Source organism: Gadus morhua, unplaced genomic scaffold (genome assembly GCF_902167405.1).
Source record: "Gadus morhua unplaced genomic scaffold, gadMor3.0, whole genome shotgun sequence".
Taxonomy (NCBI): Eukaryota; Metazoa; Chordata; class Actinopteri; order Gadiformes; family Gadidae; genus Gadus; species Gadus morhua.
Genome location: NW_021963957.1, coordinates 51475 through 62243, shown reverse-complemented (window position 1 = coordinate 62243; position 10769 = coordinate 51475). Strand labels below are relative to the sequence as shown.

General features: G+C 48.8%; 1 protein-coding gene across 1 annotated transcript in view; it reads right to left on the bottom strand.

The window, feature by feature from the left end:
- Positions 1 to 10126: 10126 nt before the first annotated feature.
- The window catches only part of arap2 (ArfGAP with RhoGAP domain, ankyrin repeat and PH domain 2), a gene marked incomplete at its 5' end in the record, with an annotated part of 51815 nt that continues 51172 nt past the window's right edge, over positions 10127 to 10769 (bottom strand). The window contains 1 exon segment of the mRNA XM_030349887.1: positions 10127 to 10769. This exon segment is cut by the window's right edge and continues 238 nt beyond it. Within this exon segment, the coding sequence (XP_030205747.1) occupies positions 10654 to 10769 (116 nt within the window).

Below are 10769 nucleotides of genomic sequence, written 5' to 3'. Positions count from 1 at the left end.
CAGAGCGCACCTGTTACCTGAAGACCTACAGGTGGGAGACGCACCTGTTACCTGATGACCTACAGGTGGGAGCAGAGCGCACCTGTAACCTGAGGACCTACAGGTTGGAGCAGAGGCCGCTTTATTCAGTTCAGTTGGATTTTCATTTGGGCCGTTTCTTCCCTCATCGGTTCTTAATGCTTGATTTAGGGTTCAATAGAAATGGGGAGGAGATGTAAAATGTTTCTTAGCGTATTGTGGAGATAATATGAATTTTATGGAACGACTTTTAAGTCAAGACTGGCCTGTGAGCTAAACCCCTTCTCTATGGACCCCCGACTGGTCTGAGAGAAGACAGAATAGAACTTCAATTGATATGAGTCAGCGATGGAAGGATTGCAGAAGAGTGTACAGCACTTTTGGAAATATACCAGAAAAAAATAAAATAAAGATCTAGATAACAAGATATCAGAAAGCTTACACACATTGCGCTGCTGTGTCTCCTAAGGAAAACAGACACACGCACACACAAACACCTGAATAACATCCACTTTGAATCCGTCATATCGATGTTGTGTAGATGTGGTTGCAGTATATCCAATATAAATAATGACCTGTGAAACTCTCCCTCTCTCACACATGTAACTAGAAACACACGAGTCCATCATCATGTTTACCATCAGAAGACTCTTCTAGAGCTATCCAAACTTCTAGAATGATACGGCACTATTCATCAAGCAGATAGAGTCACTATATTATATACATGTTATATTATATATTATACATTTCTCTCTCTCCAATAGGGAACTCTATGGTCCGGCTCCAATATTAATCATAACTATAATAATAATATATTAAATAAAACATCATCATCATCCACAAATTACCAAGATCCACTCCATGAGAGTGAGTGAGTGAGTGAGTGAGTGAGTGAGTGAGTGAGTGAGTGAGTGAGTGAGTGAGTGAGTGAGTGAGTGAGTGAGTGAGTGAGTGAGTGAGTGAGTGAGTTCCTTCATGCATGCCAGCCTGTGTCTTCTTGTGCTGAAATATATTCATGTGCATGTCTGTGTGTGTATGTGCATTTGAGTATATGTACTATTATCATATCTGCTCATCTGTTCTGTGCATGTGCGTTCGCATGCGTGTGTTCGTGTCCATGTGTGTGTGTCTGTTTAAGTGTGCATGTGTGTGTGTTTTGTTTGTCACCAGTCTGGAAGCGTGTGAAGTCTTCTGGCAAGGACAGAAAGGTTGGCCAAATGAAGTAATACCAATGTTCACTGCTGGGGATTTTGGCTTCTGCTTCCTGCGTTCAGAATCTGGCCCCACAACACGCCAACGCTTTTCTCTTTTCTAAGCACTTCCAAACACATTATCCTCCTGACATACGCCTGAAATACGGATCCGTACGAACGTACGCTTCTGCTGCCATTATTCTGCTGAAACAAACACGAGGAGAGGAGGAGGAGGAGGAGGAGGAGGAGGAGGGGGAGGAGGAGGGTGCTCTCCGTCCTTCTGCCGCGGGCCGGCTGTTATTAACTAGTCAGAACAACGACAGCAACACGTTTGTGGAGCTGGACAGACATTAGCCAAGGGTGGACCGTTGAACAGTGACCTGTGGACACCTGCTGGGATTGTTAAGGTCACGGACTGGGGTCATCATGGCCACCCTGACCGACTCTACTCAGATCACATCATTAGGTGAGAAGGTACGGCTCTCTCTTTCTCACACTCTTTCCTTCAATCTATATTTCCCTCTCCTTTTCTCTCCATCCATCTTAGTTTCTTAACAATTATCTCTGTCTTTCAGCCATTCTCTCTCCCTCTCTCTCCCTCCCTCCCCTCCCCTATCCCTTTCTACTTCTGTACAGCACGAAACAAACAATAAAATACCAAAAATACTACTTTCCAAAGATGACACGATGACAACACAGTCATAGTTTCATCTTTTTTGGAAAGTAGTTTGTTGTTCTTTATTGTTCATTGTCCCCACCACAGCGAAGATAGCGGGAGCTGACAGGAAGTACTGCAAAACACAAGAGGATGAGTGAAGTGGTGAAGAGGTTTCTGGTACTAGGTTTGATTCCTGAATGTTCACACTCTGTTTCTGATTGTATGATTGGCACACACACACCCTCCCAGCCACCCACACACAGCAGCGTGGCTAAGCTAGGGTAAATACAGCGGGGAGATGGTGAGTGTTGAGAATCAGCAACACACACCAGTTGTCTTCACTGCCTGGTTTATTCATGACCTGCACGGTGCGTCTGCACAAACAACACCCAGACTAATGTTAATTAAGCAGAGAGAGCGAGAGCGAGAGAGAGAGAGAGAGAGCGAGAGAGAGCGAGAGAGAGAGAGAGAGAGAGAGACGGATCTACCCCAGGCCAGGTTCGCTGAAAGGGAAGCATTCGATTGGAGGATTTAGAAAGTTCTGTGAAGATAAATTGGCCCAACTTTCAAGCCTTTGAGAGCAGAGAGAGAGACATAGAGACCCATAGACAAAGATACATAGACAGAGAGACAGAGAGAAAAAGAGAGCGAGACCGTGAGAGAGAGAGAGCAAGAGAGAGAGAGAGAGAGAGAGAGAGAGAGAGAGAGAGAGAGAGAGAGAAAGCAAGAGAGAGAGAGAGAGAGCAAGAGAGAGAGAGAGAGCAAGAGAGAGAGAGAGCAAGAGAGAGAGAGCGAGCGAGAGAGCGAGAGCGAGAGAGAGAGAGAGAGAGAGAGAGAGAGAGAGCAAGAGAGAGAGAGAGAGAGCAAGAGAGAGAGAGAGCAAGAGAGAGAGAGCGAGCGAGAGAGCGAGAGCGAGAGAGAGAGAGAGAGAGAGAGCAGGAGAGCGAGAGAGAGAGCTAGAGAGAGAGAGAGAGAGAGAGAGAGAGAGAGAGAGAGAGAGAGAGAGAGAGAGAGAGAGGTGAAGCAGAGGAAGGATGATGAACTGGTACTTCAAGGCTGTCTATAAACTCAACCACTAAAGACAGGTGAGCCCTTTATGAAGACCCTCAGCTTCCTGGGGGTCCGCTCTATCCTGGAGGTCTCCATGACAACTGAGTTACATGTTGCATTAGATCTGTTTCCACATCCAAACATTAAAACATTCCCACACACACACACACACACATGTTCCTGTCATGCTGATTTGAAACACGACATCGCTCAGTGAATACATGCATGGTTAAAGCGGCGGTGCCATCCGGCGAGGCCCCGGCAGAGCGGCAGACATGTTTGTCCATTCCTGGCCCCAGAACAGAGGCCCCCGTCTGCCCGTCTGCATCCCGGCGCTCCATTATGCATACCGCTGCGCGCCAAACCAATAGCTAATCACCGAGGATCAAACATTCATCACCTCCCGTTTTGCTTGCGGGGGGAAGGGGGGAGGACTACAACAGCAGAAATATCAAAGTCTGAGCGTCAGTACTGTATCAGGGCGGGAGCCTGAGGCCTGCTGGGTAATGTAGTCCACAACCAACGGCCCGGCATGGCAGTACATCAGCCTCCTGTTAGTGCATTATAGGGAATTCATTCAGCCAAGGGCCAATTACAATGGCCCTTGGCTGAATTAATTCCCCCCTTAGTTCAGTTTACTGTATTATTTATATAAATAGTTGTGAGAAGCACTACACATAAATAAAAAATTGAAAATATACATTGAATACATTTCAATATCTTTTCTAGTTTCAATTAAAAGACTGTTAAACATTGTGTATCGTCCATGTTGAGCTTGTTAGCATTGCCTAGCAACAGTGGATGAGGCTTCTCTGTTTGAGGGAAGTCTTTGTTTCTGTCTGTGGCAGCGTTCTGCTCGTTAGTTCCTGAGAGACTTACGGCGTTAGGAAAGCCAAGGATTACATGAGTCACGTCAAGGGGGTTCGCCTCTACCAACCTGGTGCTACGCACAAAATTCATGAGGTGTGCATGTGTGTGTGTGTGTGTGTGTGCGTGTGCTTGTACCCCTTACAGGTATAATAACACCAACGTTCCCAATGACTTTCTGTCCGTCCATCCGTCCGTCTGTCTGGCACAACTTGCTGTTCACGAGTGTTAACTTGCACGAACACTCACTTCTGTAAAAGGTGATGCACAAATGGGAACTGAGACACACACACACACAATATCAAATCCACCCATTAGTTGCTAATGCGCACACCTACACCCACACACATCCACAAACACACACACACACCCAACCTCACACACACACAACCCCCCCCCCCCCCCAAAAACGCACACGCTTGCTAACGGGGGGACTGTAACCATGTCATATCAGCATGTCTTTGTCTTCCAGGTGATAATTAGGCCTCATTGTTTTTGTTCTAATCAGAGAATCTCACACACCAGTGAGAGCACATTATCACCCCATCTGATAGGGACGCAATCTGAGCTGTTTCTGCCCCTCTGTGTGTGTGTGTGTGTGTGTGTGTGTGTGTGTGTGTGTGTTTCTGTCTGTGCGTGTACGTGCGAGTGTGACACCACAGGCTCATCAAGCCGAGCACAGAGATTGGATCTTTTTCAATCATTTGCATATGATAGGACTTAATATGAATTATGGGATGGCTGAGGCGCCATCGTCCCGCGGCTAATTACAGAGAGAGAGAGAGAGAGAGAGAGAGAGAGAGAGAGAGAGAGATCTGGATTCTGAAACAGCTGTGTGTTTATGCACTGTGTCTCCCCCCCCCCCCCCCTTGTTGCTGCTTTGAGGGACTGAACCAAAGGAAGGCTCTCTTCAAACAGACCATAATACCACACAGGAAGCCAGCAATCTGCTTCAGGAGTACACGCTAACAACACGCATCAGACCGTGTGAAACGCCCTTCAAACCATAGCTTCTTCATCACGTCAAAAGGGGGGGGGGGGGGGGGGGGGGAGCTGACCAATCTGTGGTAGGGTTCAGATACACGTCACCAATGAAAGCAGTGGTCTCGGTACCCCATAAAGTCCCTCTGTATCAGAGGGGGGCGCAGAAGTGTGCACCGTTGATATTTCTAGTGAATCCTGAGAGCCAATCATCTGAGTGGTGAAGGTTACGGAGGGCGGGGTCACAGGAGGGATTCAGAAACAATAGGACGTAATCCATTCAATAGGGATCAGCCTCGTCCAATCACTGCCTCCCTCCTCCACGTGTGGAGGGTGGAGGTGGCTGGAGGCGGGCGGAGGTGGGGCTAGAGTCGAGACGGAGGGCACCCCAGAGTTTGGGACTGTGACATCAACATGGCCTCCTCATCCCAGGCAATGGAATGTGTAAAACTGGCCCCTGACGTGGATATGGGCGGGGCCAAAGCCCCAAACAAACGAGAGCCAATGGAGTACGAGAGAAGTCATGGTGGGCTCCCCCACTCCCCCCTCTGTCTTCACTGACTTCTTTATATTGTCCAGCGTTCAGCGGAACGAGGGGAAAGCAAAGCGCCTGTCATCCAATTCAGCCTCCATTTACTTTTTATTTTCCTTTCCCCTCCTCCTACTGGCCCTTAACCCCCACTCTTATTCAAGTGTGTGTGTGTGTGTGTGTGTGTGTGTGTGTGTGTGTGTGTGTGTGTGTGTGTGTGTGTGTGTGTGTGTGTGTGTGTGTGTGTGTGTGTGTGTGTGTGTGTGTGTGTGTGTGTGTGTGGGTGTCTGCGGTCTCCCTTCTCATTCCACCTCCGTCCCGGACCACTAAATGGAAATGACCGCAGGGGGTCAGTAGGTACCACCCTGATCAGTCCACCGCGCGCTCTCTCTCTCTCTCTCTCTAATCTATCTATCTTCCTCCCTCCCTCCCTCTCTCTCTCTCTCCCTCTACCTCTCTCTCTCTCTCCCCCCTCCTCCCTCCCTTCCCGTGATATTTCTTGCCGCATTGGAGAATCCAACCCTCCTCGATGTTATCGGAGCCAGTTTGCAGCAGCTTGAGATGAGCGTCTTCATTTTGGTTTTCTGCTCCAAAGCAAATGGAAACAACACAAGCTGAAAGGAGCAGTGGTTGTGGTGTGTGTGCGTGTGTGCGTTTGGTAATATCGTGTATGTCTGTGGGATCGTGATTGTGACCTTGCTGGGACTGTGTGTAATGTATCGCTGCACACCCCTGCCATTGATTCATATTTTCAATTTAGTTGCATGACCTTCAGGGGTGGATGGGTGTGTGTGCTTGCGGGTTTGTGTGCTTGCCTGTGCGCAGTGTGCGTGTGTGTCATGTGGCCTGTGTGTACTCAGCTCTGTTCAGCCTCCCCGTAATACCGTCATTTGCACAATGTAATGTTTTTCCCTCCATTCCCATTATTTTCCCAACCGACACATTTCAGGGTTTTTTTCAAACCAAGCGCCCCCATCACATCCTCCGCCTCCCGCATCTGCCAACAGTCTGACTCCCATCATCAAATATTTAAACCATTCACAGCTCTCCCCCCTCTCCCCCGTCTCCCCTTCTCCCCTGTCTCCCCCTCTCCGCGTTCTCAGTCTCCGTTTAATTGGTTCGGTTTGACATTCTACCGCTCTATAAGCATTGCATGGTGCCCCCCCTTCGTCTGACTAGCAGAAGAGGGGGGAGACGGGGGAGACGGGGAGGGGGGAGCCACGTGGGTCTCCCAGCGGGGCTTGCGATTGCGGCGCGTCTTTAATTAGATCAGGCTCTGTACATCCGTCGTAAATATCGGACCAGACCTTAATAGAATGGAGATTAGAGGGAGAGTGAGTGCGAGTGTGTGTGTCAGTGTCGCTGTGTGTGTGTCAGTGTCGCTGTGTGTGTGTGTGTGTGTGTGTGTGTGTGTGTGTGTGTGTGTGTGTGTGTGTGTGTGTGTGTGTGTGTGTGTGTGTGTGTGTGTGTGTGTGTGTGTGTGTGTGGTGTGCGTGCGTGCGTGCGTGCGTGCGTGCGAGTGCATAGAAGAGCGAGTGCCCCGCTGTGCAGCGGGCCAACTTTTAGCGGCGGGTCTATTTATAGCGCTGTGAGCGGACAGTTCCATTAATTCGGGGCTTAGCCCTGCGTCTCATTCCCTCTGTTCTATAGCGGGGGGGGGGGGGGGGGGGGGGGGGGTACACGGTGGCATCGTCTGACCTGCTGACCCCCGCCGCAGCACATCACGACTCCTTCTGTCTGTTGTGTTCCCTAAGTCTAACCCTCAGCGACTGCATGGAGAAAGAACACATTGAGGAGATGAGGACGCCTCAAACGCTACGTCTGTCTGGTTCCACGCCACACGGCCAGTTTCATCAGCGCGACTGCATCATTAAAAAATTACATTAATCCCAGACCAGCAGATGCATGCTTGTAAACAAGGAGGGAGAGAGACAGGGAGAGACAGGGAGAGAGAGGGCGAGAGAGAGAGAGCGAGAGAGAGAGGGCGAGAGAGCGAGAGCGAGAGCGAGAGAGAGAGAGCGAGAGAGAGAGAGAGAGAGAGAGAGCGAGAGCGAGAGCGAGAGAATGAGAGACACATGGGGATTAGATGGGATCAGCGTCTCTATGGAAACGCAGCAAAACAACTGATCGATGCGAGCAGCTACATCCTGTCTCAGGGGCCCTAACCCGGCCCCCCCCCCCCCCCCTGTCCATTGATTAAATATAACTGCCCACTTATTTTCCAAGGAAATCAAACCCCGACCCACTTCTAACCGCTTCAGAACGTCCTCCAGTTGTTGTTTCCTCCCCCAGTCTGAGAGCTACGGTACCAAAATCCCTCCACACCACGGCAGACCCCCGGAGCACCCGGGGGGGGCTGCTGGGGGCCCCTCCAGAGCATCCTGCCCTTCACTGTAGGAACCAACAACCATCCAAGGGCCTTGCACTGGGATGGGGATGGGGCCAATGTCACCCCCCCAACACACTCACTCTCCATAGTTCACCCTTAGCCCTTCATCTACTGACCCGGGACATGGACCCCTGAAGACCTGAATCCAACGCTGCCTCAGGTGTGTGAGAGCTGGTGCTGGGGTCAGGACCGGATCTACGTTCAGTAGGAGCGTGAAACGCCCGTCATACCAAACACTCATATTCATTCATTCATAGAGGGGGCTACCGACCAGGCAGAAGGACAAACATAAGCATTCATTCATTCATAGAGGGGGCTAGCTTCTACCATACGACCAGGCAGAGACAAACATACATATTCATTCGGACAGAGGGGGCTACTGACCAGGCAGAGAGACAAACACATTCATTCATTCATTCTTTCATACAGACAGACAGAGGGGGCTAGCTACCAGGCAGAGAGACAAACACAAGCAGGACCAGGGAGCCATGTCTGTTGAGTTTGACGCTAAGTGACTTCTACCATTTGATTTCTCCTTGTTTGACACGAAGCGACTGAACGGAGGATGAGTCCCGTTTGTCCTCCAGAGCTTGCGGACGTTACTATCACACAACAGCATGCAGATCGGGGAACCAACACGACTCAAAGCTAGGCTTTGGTGAAGTATTTAAACAGAGTCCTCAATAAAACCTAATAGCTGACGGTCTAGATCCGACCAGTCTTCATAAAGCCTCGTTTGTCTGAGCGGCGGTAACGACCTGCGGGCCGATGAGATACGGCCGGCCCTAAACCAACGCCCGGCTCTGGTGCAAGGCGTTAAAACCGAAGGACAAACAACACGCGAGGCAAGAGGCAGTAACCACACATAAAAAGTAGGAATACATTTTTCATGCGGACGTCTGGGTGACAATTGCCTACGCAGGCACTTATTGTGGTTCCACCGCCGTTGTTCTGCATAATTTAACGCGACGTCCGCGTTAGGATGAGTGTTCTGCATTGTGTTGGGAGGAACGTTGATGCAGGGAGGGAGGGTACTCACTGTGTATAGGGTCCTCGAGTTAAGGCCAAGGGAGGTAAAGTCGCCCCATAACGCGGAGAACACTGAAAAGATGCATTTTACACAGAGAAAAAAACTGATTAGAGAACGAGTAGACGTCTTGTTCAAGTGGCAGCATTCAGCCGTGGACGTAATGGATCCGTACGGTGAGAAAGATACTCCATTATCTACTGCTGATCTTTGATTCATTTTGAAACATGAAACGATTGCGTTGTCAGATAAACAACGTGTGAATGATGATTTCTGACTAGCGTTCAGCGTTTATTCAGGAGTACCGCTGAAGTCGAACTTCTTTATTTTGACATCTACACAGCGTTTGTTCCTTTCATTGTAACACTACTTGCTCAGCTGTTATTAAATACTGAAGGACAGAATGATAAACTTAATCCAGACTTCAGGCCACAAGTCTTATGAATGAACCTAATGTGTAAGCCCACGTTACGTACGTGTGGCAGTTCCAAAACATGAGGCGGGCCGGTCAGAGCAGGACGCTCGGTGTAGAGGAACAAACTGGTTTATTGAGCTCAGTGGGAGAGGGAGTGAGGATATCTTCACCCGACGTGGGTCTTCACATCGCTCTGCTTTGTGTTCTGTCTGATCACGCTGCTCCTCACCTCTCTCTGAGCACTCTAAGAACACAGCTTGATGGGTGATTGGTGATTGGGTTCAGCTGTTACCTCCAGGTGAGCCTCTTCTGTTGGGGGTGGTGCTGGAGTCTCCAGGTTTCTGAGGGGGTGTCCGTGGTGATAGATGATAGATACATGATCCCCTTTTAGAGTTATGTTGGTGCTTTAGATATTGTGGGAATGATTTGTCATTAGGACCTTTCGTACGTTGCTACTTAATGATTGAACTCGAGTATGCTGTATGGTATACGCTCTTTTAAATCGTTTATTTATTACTTTTTTTCATTTATTAAGATCCAAACGGAAATGCTAATGGAAACGTAAGGTGTCATATGAAAGACTCCAAGGAGTCCAACGTTACAAGCCTTATCAATCTGTGAGCTTGACTAGATGTGAAAGAATAACTTCAATAACACTTTTCCTGGTTACTACAAGTGATGACACACATACAAACACACTGGACTAACACACAAAATAAAAAATTAAACCTCACTTTGCAATACAGCAATCACCCCATTTTATAGTTTTAATTTATTCTGTTTTCTATTTTTGTTCGATAAGATGCGTTTTAAATTGCATATAATAAAACTTTAAAGCAGGGTTTTTGTCACGTTAGAAAAAAAATAAGTTAATATCGCAGAACTTGCCACTCACAAACATTCATTTAAGGGTGTTTAAATAACTACAGCAATACAAAAACATGTAGAAATATAAAAATAAACATTGAAAAATCTATAAAAAAAATGAATCAAGAAATATTCAATTGAAACGAGCATGAGACAGCTGGCTTTATTAGAGCATAAAAAAGTATAAAATGTGCAGAATGCAGCACCGACTACAGAAGTGTCCTTTTCTGAAGCCTCCTTTAGCTTCAATAGGAACCAGACAGCAGGACTTTATTTTTAGTCGTTGTGTCTGAAGCTTTTGGAGAGGCTTAGTCTGAGACACACATGGTCGCCGTATAACTAACCCGCCCTGCCACCCGGGTTACCATCCCTCCCCCCCTCACCCAGCCTCCCTCCCCCCGCCTCACCCAGCCGCCCCCCCCCCCCCCCCTCCCCCCATGCTCCGTCCCAGGGACACAAAGACAAAGTCGAACCCTTCTCCTGATTCAGGGGTTTGTGGGAATTAAACACTGACCAAATTCCCCCTCTCTCTCTCTCTCTCTCTCTCTCTCTCTCTCTCTCTCTCTCTCTCTCTCTCTCTCTCTCTCTCTCTCTCTCTCTCTCTCTCTCTCTCTCTCTCTCTCTCTCTCTCTCTCCCCCTCTCTCTCTCTCTCCCCCCTTCAGTCTGTTTCCACCACACAGCGGTTGGTCTTCTTCAGCACAGAGCTGAGCTCCATCATCAGACTCTGTGTCAGCTGAGCTCCACCCCCCCCATCCCCGCCCCCACCATCAGCCC